Below are 21,625 nucleotides of genomic sequence, written 5' to 3' on the forward strand. Positions count from 1 at the left end.
GATGTAGCTCTTAAGAAGAACATCTGTCATCATGAACATCCTCCACAAGCTGTACAGACATTGTTCCCTAGTAGGCGGATTGGTGAATTAAAAAAAAAATAATCGAGAGTGATTGCGATGCATTTTCTCGTGGAATAAGCCCAAGATGTGACATTCCTTGTTGGCTCAGACCTAACTCTGTGACCTTCCTTTGCCTCTTGTGTGCCACAGCTTCTACAAGGGCCTGGAACACCTGGAGAACAGCAAAGTTATCACAGGGCAGATCCCAGTGGGATACATCAGAAAGGTTTTGTTTTATAGCTTCCCAACCCCACTCCATCAGAATGGCTCCTGTTAACTGAGAAGCTCGGGTGCTCACCTACACCCCTGTGCACCTTGAACTGTGAGCCAGCTTCTTAACCAGGGGCTCCAGTCTCATCTACACGGAAATAAACAGGATCTCTGAGAAGACAAGTGGCCTGGGTCTCCAATGGATGGTCCAGCCTCCTCCCTGTGACAGCCCTACTTCCTATAGAAGACATGTTTTATATATTAAAGTTCTGTGCATAATTGTTTTGCTATTCTTACAAAAAATTTCCTTTGTCCACCTCCCTAAAGTTCTCAAAGTTTGAAAACCATTATTCTAGGCCATCATTTTATATGCAAGTAAGAGCTGTCCCTGATCAGAGTTTGCCCTCATTTAAGAATTAACACTGAGACATGTAGCTCTTGTGACTTTTAAGGTCTTCTATTTAGGACGGTGTAAACAGTACTGACTTAATGCACTTGTCCAAGGCTTTTATGGAACATGAGCACTTTCGATCAATCTCTCTCTGGTTGGTTGTTTTTTCTTTGGAAATTCTTATAATCCTACTCTGTCTTTAACTATTCATCTTGTATTGGCTATCCAAATATACCCAATAATGCTCCTTCTGAAAATATGCCAGTTGTGCTAATTACAGCTAGACGGGAATGTTAAACTGTGATGTCTGTATCCTCAAGATGCAGGACTGTTCTCTGGTGCACATCCCCGGTGCCCCTGCAGATTCTATTTTAAAGATTCCAGTAAGGTTTTTATATATGGGGGATGATTTTGCTGGTCTTCCTTGTGTTCTAAAATGTTGCTGTAATTCTTTTGGCAGGTTTATTCAACCCTACAAGGAAATCCCATGCCACACCTAGTCATGTCCTCTAGATATTTTAACATTTGACTTGCCATTTATACACTTGTCCCCAAGTCTGGGTTTTCCTCTGTGGGAAGATCATTCTTCCTGTTAAGCCATGTCCAGCTAGTAGGTACATAATTCCAATCTGCCTCTGTTTTGCTAAATTTTCTTGGGCTCTAATAGAAACTGACCTTTCACGAGCAGCTGGGATGGGTCAGTGTACAACATCTTAGGCCCCGATTATGGTTTGTATGTCATGGATTCAGATAAGGTTAGCTCTGGGGGGGCAGAAGATATAAGAATTTCACATAAGAATTTCAGCTGCCATGAAAGAAAGCATTTTCTACAAGATACAGCTTCCCAACACTGAATTCCTTCAAGTGGGAGAGAGCACCCGTTTCTAGAGGCTTTGGCCAACTTTAGTTCTAATCCAGTCAAATAAGTTGTTGAGAGTCTCACTAAGTTGCTGAGTCTGGTCTTGATCCTGCAATCCTTCTGGCACTGCCTCCCAAGTACTGAGATTATAGGCCGACATCACCACCCCTGACGCATGCCCCTGTTATATATACAGTTGTGGAAGTACTTTTCCTGGCACAGAAATAGTGCATCTAAGAGAATGCCTAAGAGCTATATTATTTTTGAAAAACAGAAGACATCACCTCGTATTATATATGAATATGCCCATGCACACCCACCCTATAATTCTGTTAGTGGAAATCTCTGGGATTATCAGTGCTTTTCTTTTCTTTTCCCTTTTGCATACTTTTGTTCTCTCAGATGGGTTTTGTTTGAGTCAGGAGGGCATAGTGATAGGAAGACACGATTCTTTATAGAGGATCATTAACTCAGTGCAGTCGCCACCTCTTGGGCTGTCCTCTCAGGCACCAAGTGAAGCCCAGGCGCCAAGGGTCAACCTCCAAAACTCAACCCTGCTTGTCTCCTCAGGGAAGGAGAGTCCTCCAGTCAGCGACACTCCGGAGGACAGTGACGAGCCCATGCCCGTCCCTGAAGACCTTTCCACCACCTCTGGGGGCCAGCAGATCTCCAAGAGCGAGAGAGTAGTGGGTAAGTGGCCACCCTGGCCTCCACGGGCTCTTGGTGCCCGCTGCCTGCCAAACCTCTGTCTTCCTATGTCGTTACAAGATGACTCAGAAACCTGAGTCATCTTCTCCAGTGTTTTTCCTCAGCCTCTTATTCAGGAACTAAGATGGAGAGGCAGGCAAGATGGGTCCTGCGGTCAGAAGGAGGGAGGACGCTCACAGACCAGCAGTGTGGCAGGGCCGAGGGCACCTGGCCACGGCTTCACATTGCACAGATCATAGATGGTGGAAACTTTTCATGAGTTTCAGCAGTCCTGCTGGTGAAGGGTAAAGCTTTGCATTAGAGGGAGCCTCAGCAGGCCATGGTATACCAGCCCTCTAATTTGTAGTTCCTGAGTGGCAGATTTAACTGGAAACAAAACCATGATGAGTGGGGATATTTTTAATAAAAGATCTGTATTATCTAACTTAGCAAATATTGGCCTAGATTCTCCATAAGGGGATGTTGGGGAACCCTCTGGAATCACTCCACTGGTTAACAGACATGCTGCCTCTCCTGGTTTACAAAGCTTTGTCCAGCTGTTCTAAGACAAGAAGACAGAGCCTTGAGGAATTCAGTGAATTCATAACGTCAGATGGTAAAGTCAGACTTAAACTCAATTTCCGACTCAAAGGCTAGTTTTCACTCCCCTTCATCATGTTCTCATGAGCTAATGAGTCATCAGTTCCTTGGAATATCTATTTTCTTTTTTTTTTTTTTCTTGCGGGTCTGGGGATGGAACCCAGGGGCATTCGACCTCCGAGCTACACCCCCAGTCCTATTTTCTATTCTTTATTTTGAAACCGAGTCTCACTGAGTTGCAGAGTGCCTCACTATGTAGCTGAGGCCCTCCATGAACCACGATCCTCTGGTCTCAGCCTCCAGAATGCTGGGATTACAAGCATGTGCCACCACGCCCGGCTATTTTCTTTTTTAATAAAAGATAAAGCCATGGTTTTGATAGCAGCTTTTTATACAAACGAATATCATAAAGGATGTATAGGTATAGTGAGGAAAAATAGATTCCTATAAATCAGCTCCATCCACCCTTAGCGGTCTTCTTTCTACCGGACATCCTGATACGACAGCTAAGATATGTTGTGTATGTGTTCATGTGTCTTAGGAATAAAGTTGACTTTGACTTTTTTAAGTTTTAGCTGTACAATCAATGGTACAAACAAGTAAAGACAGTGGCTAAAGTCGTTCTGTATAGGCGAACACAGAGTAGTTTATGAATTTGTTTTCCTGTTAGTAAATGTCTGCTCTATTTGGGAAGAGAGTGGGAAAAGGATAATACCATGAGCCATTTCCTCTATCTTCTGCAGGATAATCACCTAAATGTGCCATATTAGGGTTTCCCAAAGCTGGAACTCAGGCGATCCCACTTTATTTTTATTCGTGTATTTATTTTTAAGATGGCTTTCTGTTATTTATTTATTTTGTATGGTACTGGGGATTGAATCCAGGTAATAATTCTTACCTCTGAATTGTACCTTCAGCCCTATTTTTTTATTTTGATTTTGAAACAGGGAAGGTCTCATTAAGTTGATGAGAGTCTCACTACTTGCTGAGGCTGGCTGTGACCTGTGATCCTCCTGTCTCAGCCTCCCAAGCACTGGGATTACAGGCGTGAGCCATGACGCCCCGGCTCACCTTTTGTTAATTTTGAGTGGTAATGCTGTTACCATATACTATACTGCTACCCAGTTTTCTTTTAAAACTCATTTATGTGAATTAAGAGGTGAATTTAAGTAAAGAGATTAACACAATGATGGTACATTTTCATGGGTGGCCCATGAATAAATGAGGTGCGTCTCCCAAGTCACCTCATTTGTTTACTCCTTGCAGCTCCCAGCACAGCGATGTTCTCCCCACTTAACACGGGCCCAAACAGATGCTTATAACATCCCTGAGATGTGCATGAAAAATTAGGAGCTCAGGGACCAGAAGCCAAAATCATCCATTGACCCTGCAGTGCACTGGGAACCCAGATGTCAGACAGCGGTGGGCGCCCCCCACCGCCCCAAATCCCTGCAGCTACCCTGGAGCTTGGCAGAGCCCTCAAGACCCAGGTGACCTTTGGGGAAGGAAGTCAGAGTCAAGCTCATTCCTGGAGAGTAGAGAAGAGCCAGGCCAGGTCCCTGGAACCCAGGGGTAGTGAAGTAATAGGCATCTGGAGGCCACAGAGCAATTGATTGTCCACAGCCAGAAAACCAACGACTTCCAAAACCCAGACATCAAACCAAGCACTAGACAGGAGACATGTGGAGATATCTAGTTAGGAGTGAGAGAGGAGCCAGGAGTCAGGAGAAGCCACTTCACCTGGATAGACTGCCCAGTGTGCTCCTTGAGGGAAACCAACCAGCTTCCAGGTGTAGTGAGTAGTTTGTGAAGGCAATTTTGCAGCAGTAGGTGGCAGTGAATCGATGGAGCATATGTAGGTTAGGAGATCAGTATTAAAAGGTAAGAAAAGTTCAGAGTTAAAAAAATAAGTTTGATGTCACAGTTCATCAAATTATTCCATGGAAGCTGGGCACATGCTTGTAATCCCAGCATTCGGGAGACTGAGACTGGAGGATCGAGGTTCACAGACAGCCTCAGCTACTTAGGGAGGCCCTTCTCAACTCAGTGAGACCCTGTTTCAAAATAATAAAAAATTAGGTCGGGGGTTCAGCTCAGAGGTAGAATACCCCTGGGTTCCATCCCTATAACCACAATATGTGTATATACACACACCCATATATTCCATGGAAGTGGGTCCGAAGAAGAAAGGAGTGTAAAAGCAAGAAGGCCCTTCTCAGGACAGAAGTGAAGGGAGCAGTATGAAGAGGATGTAAAAGGAGTGCTGGGCTGGCAGGAACCAGGAGGGATAAGGCCAAGACCTGTCTTCATGGCTAAGAGCCTCTGTGAAAACTGTTTCCTCTCTGAGCCTCAGTTTCATCATTTCAAGGAGCAGTAGCAACAAAACAGAAGTCCCAGATTGGCTTTGTGGATCAGATGAAAAAGTCGTTGGCATACTTTGCCGAAGAGTGAGTAGTGAAACATAAAGGGTAGAGAAAGAGCATAAACCCTGGGAATAGAAATCCTCCGGAATGGCAGGGAGGCTGGAGAAACCTGCGGTGCTTTAGCTGAGAACATGAAAGGAGATAGTAGATAACATCAGAACACCAAGAGTGACAGGAGAGGGATGTCTAACATGAGGAGACTGAAGGCAGCCAGAGGATACCAGAATAATCAGAGCAGGGCAAGGCCAAAGGGGACCCTTGGGGTGTCAGCCGCCATTTTGTCAAAGTCAAGGATAGACCTTTCAAGGCTGAAATGAAATGGTCATAATCGATAGTAGGGTGTGTGTGTGTGTGTGTGTGTGTGTGTGTGTGTGTGTGTGTTACTAGGGATTGAGCAGCCCGGGGGCTTTCTACCTCTGAGCTACTTCCCCAAGCCCTATTTTTTTTTATTTATAAATAAGAAATAAGAAATAAATTTCTTATTTGGAAAGTCTCCCTAGGTTGCTGAGACTGTCCTTGAGCCTTTGACCCTCAGGTCTTAGCCTCCTAAGTACTGGGATCACAAATAGGTGCCAACAAGCCTTGCCCAGGTGGCTCTATTAGAAAGAGACAAGGAATGCTTTTTGAGAAGCTATCAAGGACAACTGCCAGGTGTGTTGTTCCCTTTTAGAAGGCTCTAATTTCAACAAGAAAGGATTACAATAATAATTGAATTGATGGAAGATGGTAGAGACCAGTCTCCTGCTGGGGGTCAGGAGGCAGTACTGGTTGGTGGGTTGGTGTCAGGAGGAGAAGAGTCAGGGCGTAAAGGTATCACTCCTCTTGGCTTTACTGCATGTGGAAGGTCCATGTATACTGCTTGCTCTAGGTCCATGTATACATCTGGGAAACCAGTTGGCAGCTAGAAGAGAGAGCAAGGCAAGAGCCCTTCTCCGGCCACCATTTTCTTCTGGGTCTAAGAGGAGTCTACGGATTTCAAATGCAGCTTGAAGAATTTAAGTTATGCTAAGTTATGCTCAAAGACGAACTTTCTGGCAAGGAGAGATTTAGTCATCAGAACAGTATTTAAGAAGACCCTGGTTTGTTCTTATGAAGCGCTCTCTTTAAAAATGAGATAAGTCTCATCTCTCTGAAATGGTTGTGTCTGAAACTGTTGAAAGCCAAGGAGGTACTTGGTGACCACGTAGGGCATCCCTGAGTTCATTCAGCCAGCCAGAGCACACAAGCTGAAGAGGTGGGAGCTGAGCCAGGCTCCCTGTGTGAACACTTGGCCAAAGATGCTTCTACAGCTCTTTTTAAGGAATTAGGTCAGGATTGGTATCTAGATATCATGTGAGAATATTGTATTTAAGAACCAAATACTTGTAACTCAATAATACTCCGAAGTCTTCCTACTTCTTTATATGATTTTTTTATGCTAAAGATTGAACCCAGGGGCATTCTACCTCTGAGCTACACACCCTATTTTATTATGTTTTGTTTTGAAACAGCATCTCACTAGCTTGCTAAATTTCCAAGGCTGGTCTTGAGCTTGTGATTCTCCCATTTCAGCCTCCCAGGCTCTGGGATTTATAAGCATCCACCATCATGCCCAGCTACTTTTGCTTATTTCTGGCTTCTTCTCTATTTCCTTGTACATGTTTCCAGGTCGTAGAATGGACCAGAGATGCTCTGTCACTGGAGTTGTATTGACTGAGACACAGGTCTGGGCACCCTTCCCACACTGAAGGTCAGGCACTGTAGATCGGGCTGGATGCAGCCACAGGATGGCCGGGCAGGGGGGGGATCTTGCCCCACCTGCCTGTGGGTGCAAACAGCAGGGAACAAGGGTTGGCAGGCTCAAGCAGAGAAAGAGAAAGGCCAAAAAAATAGAGAACAAAGATTTGAGGCTGAAACACAGGGTGGCCATGTCTGAGAAGGATGCCAGGTGGAATTTGAGCTTAGAGTAGAATCCAAGAGAAAATCCAGGGGCAAAAGCCCAGTACTGTTCTAGGGATGAGCAGCTGGGGAGCAGAGCTGGACCAGCCAAAGATCAAAAAATTGAGGTGATATGGGTAGAGCAGGGTGTATAAATGACAGGGCACGGGGGTTGATGATCAGGACAGTCTTATGCAGAACTTACTCCTAGTAGGAGGAAATGCAAGTTGGGTGCCCATCATTTTCTAGAAAGTGCTTCTCTGGTTCTGCCCACTTAAGTGGCCTTGACCCTTGCTTCTCCCCTGTTCAAACCAGGACTTGACTGGAGTCGCTGGTGTTTTTATCTCAAAGCTTAGTGTTCAGAGGTACATGGCTGAATTTGCACAACTGTGGTCCTTCCTGTTGAATGTTATTACGAAGGCTTGAGTCACAGGAGCCGAGAGAGAGAGAGAGAGGGAGAGAGAGAGAGAATCTAGAGACACAGACCCTCCTCTTCCCAGGAATCTAGGAAAAATAATTAAATCTTCTTTTTAATTTATCCATTGAAGTAAAAAATAATCCTTGACTCTGCCATTAGTTTTAGGACTAAATTGGGACTTGAAGGAAGATTCTGATATTTTTAATTTGTTGTCCTGCTCCAGATGGGCCAGGGCAGGGTTGGGTGGGTAAATGGCCAGGATACTTCTCCTCAGCCTGGCAGAGGGCAGAATGCTGGAGACAGTTTTCCTGATGGGAAGAGAGCTACCACAGGCTCTGGCAGGAGATTGGGCAGCAGGGTTTGAGCATGGATGCGCGCCTGCTTATCTAATCCGCAGCTAAAGGAAGCTGCTTTTATCTCTCCTGCACCGATAAACCCATTTGAGCTGGGGAGCAGTATTATCTAGCAGAATCTGAACAGCAGCTGCAGCCCAGCTCAAGCGTGTTCAAACGCAAAGCAAGTCGAAAGCCAGAGACCGGTCACCCAGCTCCGGAGGCTGATGTCTGGGTGTTCAGGGGTCATGGTGGCCATCTTGCTTTGTTAGGGAAGAACTACAAGCTTCCCTTTTGGATATTTATTTACCTTGCTTTTCAGCCCCTTGCCCTTCTTGGAGTTGAGAGATTGTATGATAGTTTCCATTGGGCAAATCAGAAAATAGTCTTGTAAGCCGGGGTGTGGTGGGCACACTTATAATCCCAGCATTGGGAGGCAGAGACAGGAGGATCATGGTCCTCAGCCAGCCTCAGCTACTTAGCGAGGTCTTTTGCAACTCATTGAGACACTGTTTCAAAGTAAAGAATAATAATTTAAAAAGGGGGGGGGGGGCTGAGAGTGTAGCTTGGAAGTAGTATGCCCCGAGATTTCATCCCCAGTACTGGAAAAAAAAAAAAAGAAAAGAAATTGTCTTGTAAATCTGGACCATCTGATTCGAGTGTGTCCTGAAGGCAGCATGATGCATATTTCCCAGCCAGCCAGGGGACAAGTCTCCTTAGCCATGAATTTCGAAAACACAAGATTACAGCCCTACAAAGCCCCTCTCCCTGCCTTCAGGTCTTTCTACCCAGAGTCTCTCCTCTGACAGGTGCATTGCTTCCCAGTTCAAAGTGAACTTTAAATGACACGCTGTCCACAGTACGCTCTGGGTTCATTATTACTCCTGCTTTGCCAGTCAGCACACAGGGCCTGGGCACCACGATGATCTCCGCAGATCTTTCTAACTTTGGTGTGGACAGGTGAGACCAGGCAGCCAAGATCCGAGAAGAGCTGAAACCAATGTGTGTGTGTGTGTGTGTGTGTGTGTGTGTGTGTGTGTGTGAGAGAGAGAGAGAGAGAGAGAGAGAGAGAGAGAGAGAGAGAGAGAGAGATGGGCGCATAGATGTGTGCGTGTTTGTGTATGTAGTATGTGCTTGTGCGTGTGTGTGAGTGATGTGTTGTGTCTGGTGTGAGGTGTGCTGCAGGGGTGTGTGGTATGGAGAGTGCTGGTGGGGTATTTGGATTATGTGTGGGTGGTGTTTGAGGGAGTGTGCATGCCCACGTGTGTGTGGGCTGGGGTGTGAGTGTGCTCATGTGGGGAGGGGCAGTAGTTCACAGGGGCTGTGCCTGTTCTTCTGAGGGCCGCATGCTCTGTGCCTGGAGCCTGTGGATGGTCAGGGCTTGGTTCTGCGTCCCCGCTCCTCTGCACTAGTGCCTTGTGCCCTCCAGCGCGGGGAGCACCTGCACGCCAGCTGAGAGTACCCAAGGCACACAGGGATCCAGCAGAGTGGAGCACGGAGGTCATTCTCCCTGTAGCCACTGACCTCGTTCCTGTCTTCAGTGTGTTGTGTCTCCATCCTCAGGGCCTGAGTGGACCTGTGCTTGAGGTCCCTGCCAGGACCCGGAGCAGAAAAACTGCACCCTGAGTCTGAGGTACTCTTCCAGATGCCCAGAGGGCAGCTGGGGTCAGTCCAGTGGAGGCCGAGGGTCCCCGAAAAGACTCGGGAAACTGTCCGAATCAGCAGTTGGAACCGCTGAGACACAGGAGTGCGCGCACCAAGCAGATGCGCGTACTCACGCGATGGAGGGGCTTATAGGACCTAGGCTGGCACTATGGACCCAAGCTCGCACCAGGCGGATGTGCATGCGCGTGCGATGGCGGGGCCTGTGGGACCCAGGCTCGCACTTTGGGCAGCTCTCTTCTTGCACACAAGGGCAGCCATGTTCCACGTCCTGGTATCTGGACTTTAGTGACCCCAGCACCCGGAAAGTTCTCCAGGGCCTGGAGCCAACGCGGAGCGAGGTGCCGCCCGGCCCGCTGCCCGATGCCTGCTGAATCCCTTCAGCAGCCAGTGCAGCTGCTGTCTAGGTCAGCTGCGCCCGGGGTTTGGATTCTGGCTTCGCTGAGCCTCGGAAAGTACGTACACTGCCTTCCCTCTGTAGGCGCTGCAGAGCTTCCTGAGCCGTGTGCGGCGCCGGCAGAGGCAGCCCTCTAGACCTGCGCCATTAAGGACGAGACTGCTGATTATGGAACAGTACTGCAAAGCCACACGTGCAGGGAGGCGAGGCTCTGCCTCCTCGGGTTGAGGGCAAGGACGGACTGCCCCTAACTGGGCTTCGGGAGACTGCTGGCCACTGGGGTTGAGCAAGGCCCGGAGGGGCATCGAGTTTGACTTTACAGAGAGCAGGGTCAACGCGGAGGGGACCAGAGGGAACAAAGCAAGCGTGGCGCAGGCGCAGGGGGCTGGGCAGCTCGCTCGGGGGAGTGGCTACAGTGTTTGGAGTGGACGCTGCTAGTGCTTTGGCGGGAGATCTCTGTGTTGGGAAGATCCCCCTCATGGCAGGTGGTAGTGTAGAACCAGAGAGCCCTTTGGTCCCCGAGCAGTGACTTGCACCTGCACCTACCAGCGGTGGGAGAGGAAGAGGAGAGGAAGGAGGTGCCAGGGCCGGGGCCTGGTGCCCACTCACTCACTGTGGGTTCCCGGGGACCTGACTCTTAACTTCCTCTACGCTGCTCCCAGTGGGTGCCAAGGGAGATGAGAAACCGTGTGGGCTCTTTGCCTAGGGAGGTGGGGTGAAGTCGTGAGCTTCTGGGGCCCCTGGTGTGACCTTCAGCAGGATCGCAGGCCCCCTGGGGAGGAAGAGCCAGAAGAAAAAGGAGGCAGAGGATGAGATGTTTGGTTCAGGTGAGATTTCCAGAAAGAAATATGGCAGAGGAGCCTCAGGAAAGAGAACTAAGGAAGGGAGAAGAATCGGGGTGAGCAGGAGGTGCCCTCTTGAGGGGCCACTGGTGCACGGCCACGAGCAGCTCAGCAAGAGTGCAGCGAAGCCAGATGCCAGGCGGGCGAGGTCGGGCCCGGCCCTGGGGAGGCCACAGCTGGGCTGAGGGGAGGTCAGGGCCCAAGGAGCCAAGGAGGAAGCTGAAGGGATTGCAGTGCTTGAGGAGGATGCGAAGATTGATTTTTTATATATACTTTTAATGGTGCAGGGTAATTATACATCATAGTGAGGTTCAAAATGCTGCGGACAGGGCTGCACGTAGCCCCTGGTGTTTCCCCCGGAGCCCACCCTGCTGCCCAGCTCTTCCCGCTCACAGCAGTGAGATTGGCAGGGACGCCTTCAAACCTGGACACGGTGGTATTTGAATTGTTTCTTCATTCATTCTCCCTTTTCTCCTCCCTACCCCCCTTCTCGAATCCCCTTGCCCTATTCTACTTCTCATCTCAATTATCTAAAGTGTCTTTTATTTCCTATTTTCCCTCTAGCTTTCACACGTACCACCCTTGACTTTCTAAGACTGGCTGATCTCACTTAGCATAATATTTTATGGGGCCATCCATTTCCCTGCAAATTACCTTATTTTTGTTCTCCTTTGTGGCAGAGTAAAACTCCTTTGTGTGTGTATCCCAAAAATTTTTAATCTGTTCGTCTGTTGATGGACACCTGGGTCAGTTTCATAATTGGGCTAGTGTGGCGTGTGCTGCTGTAAAGATAAGATGCATGTATCACTATGGTACTCTAATTATTTTAGAGAGATACCAAGGACTGGTAGGGCTGAGTCCTACCAGCATTCCATTCCTAGGCTTTTGAGGAACCTCTACACTGGTCTCCAGAGTGGCTGTGCTTATTTTTTTGAGGAAGAGACTAGTTAATATGTTTGAGGCCCAATAGGAACCAGTGAGGAAGAAAGTGTTAAAATCCAAGAGCCCAAGAAGATTCCCAGGACAGGCAGGGTCTGTCACCTAGGAGCCGCATGGTGGCTCCCAGGCCTGGCAGCTCCCTCCTCCCTCCACCCTGCCCTGTCTTTAGCAGGCCCGACACAAGGTCTGATCACTCCCCAGCCCTGCCTGGCCTTGTGTTTATTTCCAGCTGCACTTACGGATGAAGGACTCGGTCCCCAGCACCTGGAGTGGGGAGGGTCCTATAAATGTGAATTGAGTCAACAGATGTAAGGACCACGTTACTTTCCCAAAGAAAAGTGGGGGGGGGGGGGTAAAAAGCAGAGAAAAGGGCAGGAGAGAGGACCCGAGATACAGAGTGGGAGTGCAGGGGCTGCATCTGATGTCCACTCTCGTGACTATTCAGGTCACCGTTCCCCATGGACATGCTGGTGTTTGAGGCAGCAGGACCCTCCTGTGCGTGACGCTGTCTCTCTGGTTGCAAAGGACTCAGCCACCACCTCCCACGGGCCGCCTCGCCCGGGGCATTTGGATACCGGAGAGCTCCATGCATCTGGCTGGCTGGGATCTAACATTTGACAGGGATACCTGGCTGGGATCTAACATTTGACAGGGATACCTGTGGGAAAGAGAGACCAGAAAAAGTTGAAAAACTCTCCTCCTTGTAATTTCAAATATGCTGCCAGTTTTTACTTCCTATTTCCCAAAAAGCAGGCCAACTAAGGAAAGTGTTTTTTTTTTTAATGAGCAAAAACCAATATTGATTTTATCTTCATTTTATCCTGACAACTTATATCCACAGTCACATTGCACGTCACCTGCTTAGGAAAATAAAGATTCCAAGAGTCCAAGTGTTATCAGAGTAGAAAGACAATTGCCCTGTTTTATTTCTGACTTTTGGTCCCACTTTTCTGATCTTCCCCTCGTTCTCCCTGTGTTGAAAGAATTGTTCCCTCTGTGTACAAAACAGCCAACTGACATGTCGTTAACTTTCCTTTCTATGTGGGGTTTCAGAAAGAAATGAAAGAAAAAAAAAAAAAAACAAAGGTTTTGAGCTGTGGTTGCCAGTTACACCTGCCCTCTTCTCTGGTTAGGACATTTTCTGATTTGGGAAGTATAAATATAACCCAGCAAAAAGAAGAGAAAAAAAAACTTCCCCTCCTTTTATGCAAAAGTAGATGTAAGCAGCGTAACAGAGCAGGCCCCTGAAGCTTCCCTAGGAGCAGTGGCTGAGATGCAGCCGTTCCCCCTGGCGGCACCTAGGGAGCCCCTCCCGAGCCTTCTCTGGCCGTGGTGTGTGGCAGAGTCCCAGCCACTGTAGTCCACCAGATAAGCCCATTTTTCTTTAAGGTCTTAACAGGAACTGCATATCACACGTTACCACAGATCTGCTCAGAATTTCAAGCCCTTTGCCAGTTGGGATTTGTGGGATAACAGAAACACACAGGGAACTGAAAATGTGTGTGTGTGTTCCAGTTAGCAAGGAGGTGGCTAGAATTCGCTGCTGCGGTGCATCCTGTCCTTAAGATCTACCTGGCTGGCTGTTGTTAAACTGCGAGTATCTTGAAGTTGGCTGGAGTCGCAAGTTATACCACATATATGGGCAGATGCTATGAAATAGGGTGACTTTGCTTGGGTTTTGGAGCTACCTTATTTGCACTGGCTCAATATATTTTTTATGTCTTTATGGCTCCAAAAAAATGTGAAAGAAGGACCTAGTTTGTGGCCAACTTAGTCTGTGTGCCCTTGTGCTCTCCACCAGTGTTATAAGGGTCCTGGGGAGGGTGGCACGCAGGCAGGAGTAAACCAAGATGGTCCAATAAGCCCTGGGTCCCAGTGACTCATCGCTGTTGACGGCCCACATTGGGGATGCTGAAGCAACTGCACCCTCCATGTTAACACCTAGAATGTTCTAGAGCATTTAGTTTGGTTGCCTGGGGAGGGGAGGATGATTAGAAAAGGAACCTGCAACTTTTTTTTATCATTATTGCTGTCACTCTCAGATTGATGAAGAATTCTAAAGGCAGCGGGAGGCTTTTCTGAATAATGTTGCTAAATTGCAGTGGTTTATTTTTTTTTTCTAGAAAACTCTCAGCCTCACAGTATCCTTCAAATTGTGGGACTGAAAACCAGGCATGTTGGCACACACTTGTCATCCCAGCATTCGGGAGGCTGAAACAAGAAGATCGCGGTTCACAACCAGCCTCAGCTACTTAGTGAGGCCCTTTGCAACTCCGTGAGACCCTGTTTCAAAATAAAGGATAAAAAATAGAACTGGGGGTATAGTTTGGAGGTAGAATGCCCCTGGGTTCCACCCCCAATACTGCAAAAAATAAATAAATAAATAAATAAATAAATAAATAATAAAAATGGTGGGATTGACTTGGTCCTCTCCAAAGAATGTTGTGGTGACTACATGCAGCCCTGAAGCATGTGGACAGACCTGAGAGGTGGCCATTTCAGACGTTCCCTCAGTGACTTCATGGGGACACTTTCTCAGTAACGTCTTCGCCATATACAGGTGTCTAGGGGAGTGACCAGAAGCTAACCGGGCCGTAAGAGCCCTGGAGACGCACTTGGTGCTGAGAAAGCCTGGCGCCCTACTTTCAGGAGGGAGTTCAGGGCAGGCATCTTTGGCGGCAGGTCTGAGGTGTGTCTTTACCAGGCCAGCTGCCAAGAGCACTTCCCCTGCAGGGGAAGTGGCTGCAGGCTGTCAATTTCCACCGAAGTCACCGAAGTCACAATTCCAGCGAAGCCCTGAACACCCAGTGTCTTTCCCAGCAGGCAGGGCGTGAGCCAGGGAAGACTCCAACCTCCATGAGCCAGGGCTCAGTGGCAGTTGTGAATATTTCGCTTTTTCAGAATGAAGGACTGTTACCCTAGAATTGAAATCTTGCTGAAATGAGAAAAGGACTTTTATTAGCACCCTGCAGGCAGGTATATTATTATTTTTATTGTTATTCTTCGAACCTGGCAGAATGTTGATGGCTTGCGCAATATCTTGACACTCTCCCATTGAACCTGGTGCCAATAAAAGTAAAGCTCTGCCAGTGACCCCGGAGCAATTCTCTCCGCTTCTGTCCCCATTGTCACGTTTAATAATGACAATTAACCATTACCTGGTATCACTACTTATGGAATCTTTTTTTTTTTTTTTTTTGCGGTACTGGGGATGGGATTCAGGGGCATTCTATCTCTGAGCTTCACCCCCAGCCCTATTTTCTTTTATTCTTTATTTTGAAACAAGGTCTCATTAAGTTGCAGAAAGCCTCACTAAGTAGCTGAGGCTAGCGGCGAACCTGCGATCCTCCCGTCTCAGCCTCCCAAGTACTGGGATTCCAAGTGTGCGCCAACACGCCTGAACATTTTGGTGAAGATTCAGCCTCCCTGTGTGTGTTCACTGCTTACACTTGTCACACGTGCTGAATGAAGGTCAGACGGGGGTCTTTTGGTGAGATCCTAGCAGGTGGCCCAGCCTGGCTTTCTACCTTACAAGATGCAAGAACAGCCTGTTTGGGGAGACAGGAGCCTCACAGGTGAATGCCAGCCAGCATCTGCGGAGCCTGTTCGTGCACTCCGTGAATCTCATACTCTAGGGTAGCACTGAGCGGTGGTAATACTGCGCAGTCACATTCAGGAAAAAAACAAAAAACACCACCAGTGAAATTAAGATATTTCACTTGACTCAGTGCAGTCAAATGTTAATACTTTCAACATGTGCTCCATGTAAACAATTGTTAGAAAGAGGCTCACTATCTTGTGCTAAATCTTTGAAACCCAGCATATAATTTGGGTTTACGGAACATTTCAGCTTGGATCAACCACATTTCTTATGCCCAGGAGTCTAATAAACCCACTGACAGAATCTTGGATGGGGTGGGTCACAGAAGCTCCTGGGAAAAGTCTATCATCACATTATTAAAAAAAAAAAAAAAACTTTTTTAGGCCAATTTTTGCTGGCTTTTCAGCCAGAGTAGTCATTTATCAATTCCATGCAAAATACTTGGTAAATCAATTTGCTTGTAAAACCATTTTCCTGGTGGCCATCACAGATGCACGTGAATTTCTGCTTTTCTGCCCACATTTGACTTAGAAAAACTCTAGGTCCAACCCAATTTTCAACTCACTTGGCATTTTTTATGTAGCTCCATTTTTAGCTGTAGGTGTGGTCAGCATTTACGTCCAAAGTAATGAGAATAAAGTAATATGGAAACCTATGTAACAAATAAATTTTCTGAATGGTGGTAGCTAACATGGGTGAATTTTAGGCTTATTTATTTATTTACTTATTCATTGATTCATAATGAATTGTGGTACTGGGGAATGGAAACCAGGGGCATTCTACCTTCGAGCTACGCCCCCAGCCCTATTTTTTATTCTTTTATTTTTTAAACAGGGTCTCACTGTTTAAAGGGCTTCACTAAATAGCTAAGGCTGGTTGGGAACCTGTCATCCTCTGGTCTCAGCCTCCCAAGTACTAGGATTACAAGTGTATGCCACCACGTCCGGCTTAGTTTTTTAATCCCTTTATTCTCCCATACTCTATGGCCATTTTTCTAGGTTGAGATACTTAGTGTCTTCAATTAAATTTCCTTGAAACAAGGTTATTGCTTTGTAGATGTGAAGAGTGCCCAGCAGGATAGGTTCCCAAGTAGACTAACCTTCTAAAGCAGATACCATCTCATCTGTGAAATGGTTTTGCTAAACCGGTGGAGACTTAAACCTCCAGACACTTCCTGCAAGATGTCGCTGCAAGCCAGTGGGGAGGAGAAGCCACTGCCTGGCACCCTACCTCAGCACCCACGTCCCCAGCCCAGGCCTGGTGGCCTGGCATTTGGTCTCCTCACTGGGTGCCGTCCAGACCCCGGCCTTCCTTTGTAGGGGGCGCCTGCACTGCAACGCGCCCTCCTCACAGCCTGGGAGACAGGCTGGCCACCGTTTCCTGAGCACACCACCATCCAAGCATGCTCAGATTCTCACTGTGGGTTTGGTTACGCTGTTACTGCCTCTTCATCTGTGCCCCCACCCCCAGCTGCCCGTTAATTCCTCTCTCCTTTCTTCTTCCTTTCTTTCTTTCCCTCCCTTTTATTTTTCTTCTTCCTTTCCTTTTTTTCTGTATTGCTTTCTTTTTCCCTCTCTCTCGCCCTCCTTTCTTTTCCTGTTTCTTTTCTTTTTCTCTTTCTTTCTTTCTTTTTTTTTTTTTTTTTTTGCAGTACTGGGGATGGAACCCAGGAACATTCTACCTCGAGCTATACCCTCAGCCCTATATTTTTATTCTTTGTTTTTGAAACAGGGCCTCACTGAGTTGCAAAGGGCCCACTAAGTAATTGAGGCCGTCCTTGAACCACTATCCTCCGGCCTCAGCCTCCCAGATGCTGGGATTGCAAGTGTGCACCACCATGCCCAGCTCCTTTCTTTCAACCCCTACTTTCCTCTCTCCCTCCCTTCTCTAGAAATTCCCTTGCTCCTCCCTTCCTTCCTTCTTCTCTTCCTTCCTTTCCTCCTTCCTTCCATATTTGGTCCTGCCTACACTTTTATAGAGCTTGTGTGTGTGGATGGAGGGCCAGGGCCAGAGCTGCTCTGCACAGCGGTGAACTTCTTGTGAGGTGTAGAGCGAGCCTGCCTGGCACCACAGGCCCGGCCCCCTCCCACTGTGCGAGGCACCCAGAGGCACAGGCTGCTGGCATGGCGGGAGCTCACAGCCACACAGCGCTTCAGCCCCACCTCTTACTGCTTGCTGCTTCTCAAAGGAATTAGTCACGACTCGCTGGTGTGGGGCTTATTGACTAGGAAAAGACGTCATAGTGAAAAAGTTACCAAGTCTGGCTGTGGCCATCACAAGGTCCTAGAGCGTCCCGAGAGGGTGCTGCTGGAAGACGGGAAGGAACTGGCCCCGGATCTGACCTGGGAGCCACCTTTTCCCACGGCTCACACTTACTCCATACTGCTCCTGTGCCTGCCTTTGGAGACCCAAGCACGTGCTTTTGAATATTTCAGGCTGGGTTTTCTCACTTGCTTGCTTGCTTTTCTAGAAATATGCAGAGGTCCTTTTAGTATCCAGGCCTTTGAATAACGTGTTGAATCAGCCAGAGGAATGCTGCCGTGTTTGGGTTCAGAAACAAACTTTAATTGCAGTGTAGTGAGAATTATATTCTGGGCTGATGTAGTCACTCTCCTTCAAAACCAAAACCAAGTTGAAGAACTCGCTGCAGCTGGGCTGGGGGAACCCTGAGGGCAGGTGAGCTCCACTCGCTGTACTGCTTCTCCACCACAGAGCAGAGCGCAGAGTAAAACGTAGACATAGGATGAACATCGTGATGTATAGACGTCTACACTGGGTCCATGTGCTGGGAGATTCCTCTTTCCAGTGCCCCTGAAACAGGCTGGAGAGATGGAGAATCATCTCAGCAAAAAGAGTTGAAAATCAGGAATCAGAATCATAATTATCAAAATGAAAATCAAAAGTGAAGAGAGCAGTGCTGACACAACTGGGGAAAATTATGTCATCTGAAAATTTAGATAATACAGTTAAGGAAACGGTGACAAATCGATATTTTAAGCTTTGCTGCATAATTAGAATTTGCTTTGCAGTCTGGAGTCTGTGAGGGCCAGGCCTTCTGGCCTGGCCCCAGCCCTTATGGGTACAAATAACGCAAATTGAGAGCCTCCTGGGATCTCAAAAATAACTTGTGTTGTCCCCCATTGAATTACCATAGCGTTAAAATGTCTGTGGTATAAATTTGTTTGATCCTATTTAGTCTTGATACTGAAAAGAAATCTACATGTTGATTAGACTTGCATAGTCTCAGAGTATAGTGACCAAAGCCACTGTAATTCAGAGGAATAAATGTCATAGGGACCCGGGCGTGGTGGCGCACGCTTGTAATCCCAGTACTTGGAGGCTGAGACAGGAGGAGCAAAGGTTCGCAAGCAGCCTCACAAATTAGCGAGGCCCTCCCCAACTTAGTGAGACCCTGTTTCAAAATAAAGAATAAGAAAAGGACTGGGATGACGCTCACAGGTAGAATGTCCCAGGGTTCCATCCTCAGCACTGTACATGTCATAGGGATCCAGAGACAGATTAGAACGCCTTCCCTCAAAGAGTGACTTATGGACACCCAACAACACAGGGCAGTCCAGACTGGAGCTGAGGAGCAGCTTCCCAGAGGCTGCCGTACTCCAGAGTGCATGGGCCAAGTGGGAGGCGTGGATGGAGCTCTCTGGAGCCTCCATTAGAGAGACAGATGCTTGTTGAGCACCTGTCCTGTTCCATGCACACTCCAAGGCACAGGGACCACTAGGAAGATCGATTTCTGAGGTCAAAGAGTTTACCTTCTGGGGGGAGAGAGGAAGGATGCTGCTGGACAGAGAGAAACGATAAAAACAGAAAATGTAGAAATAGCGTGCAGAATAGACTGTCTCCTTATGGCACTGGCCATTCTGCCTGGTTTGAACAACTGGTCCAATTCAAACACCAATGCAGATAATTAATAATATATTAATGCCGATATATAGTCTGATGCACTAAAGTTTGTGGACACTTTTATCGATGCACTGACCGCAGTCTGCCCAGGCTGGTGAGATGTCAATGCAGTTGTGTGCCACGGGACATCTCAGTCAACCATGGGCCGCTATACCATGGCGATCTCCGAAGATCATACCACCTGGGGACGTCATAGCCACCTTCTCCTGTGTTCAGTCTACCCATGATGCTCACACAAGGACAACACTGCCTAACACCCTCGGAATGCACCCTGGTTGTTCAGTGACATGCGACTGCAGTAGCTTAGGTTCATGTGGGTGAAACAGACAAAGCTACAGAAGGCTGAGATTTTCCACCCCAGGACCTGTTTCTGTCTATAGCCACCTTGCATGCATCTGGCCATGCACTATTTTCTTTCTCTGGAGTGCTAAAGCCCTTCCAGTCATTGAAGAAAGTCATAGTAGGCCTTGTAAGTATTCCCTTCTCCTGGCTCAAGTGTCTTAGTTCCTGGAGACTATAATAATAGACTCCACAGTATCTCACTGTTCTCTCTCCACCCTGGCGCTTTGGTGCACCCAAGTCCCTCCTAGTATACACACCAAGGGAGCTCCTCAGTCTTGGCTAGGAATTCAGAATGGTAGAGAAGGCCCAGCTCTGATATCCACCTCTGCCTGCACCCTCAAGTGTGCTAGAAGCCAGCAAGCAGGCCGAGGCTAGCTGCGCAGACCCCAGGCCTTGCTGCTGCCGCTCCTAGAATATGTGAGGTCTTCAGCGCTTTGCCAGCGCTTGCTTTCCAAGTTTATACAATGTGCCAGTTCTGAAGGGCCTTGTTCTGAGTAGGAATGTCACCTCCTGGGATATCCTGATGCAGCGCAGGTGCACACACGGGATCGTGGCAGAGTTCTGCAGCCACAGCACATGTCCCTGTCAACCAGGAGCTCCGGAGTCAACCTCTCAGGGCGAGCTCCAGAGACAGCTCCCGCGCCCTGCACTGGAACCTGTCATATGTGTCTGGAAAGATAGGATCTGCCGCTTCTTTTTTTGTCTTCTTCAGTTCCATGCGTCTTTCAGCTGCAGAGATCTTTTGGAAATGCTAGAGATGGGGATGGGGATGAAGGAGCCACCGTTTCTACCCTTAATAGGCTCATTTCTACAACTTTGTGGGATGCCTGGCTGAAAACGTAGCCTGCATTTAAAACCGTTGTAGTAACCTTTTAAAATAATGAGCCAGGCATGGTGGTACATGTCTATAATTCTAGTACCTGGGAGGCTGAGACAGGAGGGTTGCAGGTTTAAAGCCAGCTGCAGGCAATTTATAGAGACCCTGTTTCAACATCTATAATAAGAAGAACTGGGAGTGTAGCTCAGAGATAGAAGCCCTAGTGTCACTAACAACAAAAAAACAACAACAATAATAATAAACATGATTATTAAAGGCAAAATTAGCATTCTTGAGGTGCTAAAGATTCTGCTCTGGTCTGTGGCCTCCTTCTCAACCCAGTCTCTTGCAAAGATACACAGTTCCTGATTGTTCCTCTGTGAGACAAGCTTAGGGTCAAAGCCACTGAAAATTAAGTTCTTGCAAGTTCATTAATGGAAGCAAAATTTATACCCTGACCCCAGCCAGAGGAGAAAGGGATGGCACCATCCCCGTGGAAACACTCCTACAGTTCTACCTTAGTCTAGAAAAGCTGGCTTATGAGTGACTGTGTCTACTAGACTTGGAGTTGATTTTAGCTTTTACTTTAGTCAGTGGTAATACTGGCTTTAAGCAACTCAGTCCTCTCTAGAAATCCAACCTGTCCAGAGGGCCGGGGAAATAATGGGAGTCCTGTCATAAGAGCAGTACACCCTGGGCACGGGAGAGTTCTTGGAAGGTTTAAGCAAAGGGGGAAGCAGATCAAAAGTGTACTTTGTAATGGTAGCATGTGGTGGGCCTGCTCTGTGCTGCTGGTGCAATCTTTCTGTGTCTTATACCTGACGATGAAGGCTCTTTCTCATTCCCCTTATTATCAAGGTCAGGAAGACTAACACTCCAAGGCCCATAAAGAATTAGGATATCCAGGGCATGGTCCTGTAACCCCAGGACTTGAGAGGCTGAGATAAGAGGATCACAGGTTCGAGGACAGCCTAAGCAATGTTGGGAGATTCTCAGCAACCCAAGAAGACCCTATTCCAGAACAAAAAATAAAAATAGGCAGGGAAGTATAGCTTGGAGGTAGAATGCTCCTGGGCTCAATCTCCAGTACCACAAAAAAAATTAAAGACAAAAAAATATAGAAAAGAAGCAGGAGCCTGCTATAATTAAAGTATAGTACATGTACTTTTTGTGTAGAAATAATAATGAAAAATAAATGTGGAGAAAA

At 47.5% G+C, this 21,625-nt stretch overlaps 1 protein-coding gene across 25 annotated transcripts in view; it reads left to right on the forward strand.

Moving 5' to 3' along the window:
- The window catches only part of IKZF1 (IKAROS family zinc finger 1), a gene marked incomplete at both ends in the record, with an annotated part of 93,990 nt that overhangs the window by 21,680 nt on the left and 50,685 nt on the right, over positions 1-21,625 (forward strand). For 24 of the 25 annotated variants that reach the window (XM_080701595.1, XM_080701606.1, XM_080701613.1 and 21 more), the window contains one exon: positions 2,091-2,210. The exons of the other annotated variant lie outside the window; for it this stretch is intronic. In XM_080701595.1, the coding sequence (XP_080557721.1) occupies positions 2,091-2,210 (120 nt within the window). The remainder of the gene's footprint in view (positions 1-2,090; positions 2,211-21,625) is intronic. 25 annotated transcript variants of the gene reach the window in all.

The sequence above is a fragment of the Muscardinus avellanarius genome (assembly GCF_963383645.1).
Source record: "Muscardinus avellanarius genome assembly, chromosome: 9".
Taxonomy (NCBI): Eukaryota; Metazoa; Chordata; class Mammalia; order Rodentia; family Gliridae; genus Muscardinus; species Muscardinus avellanarius.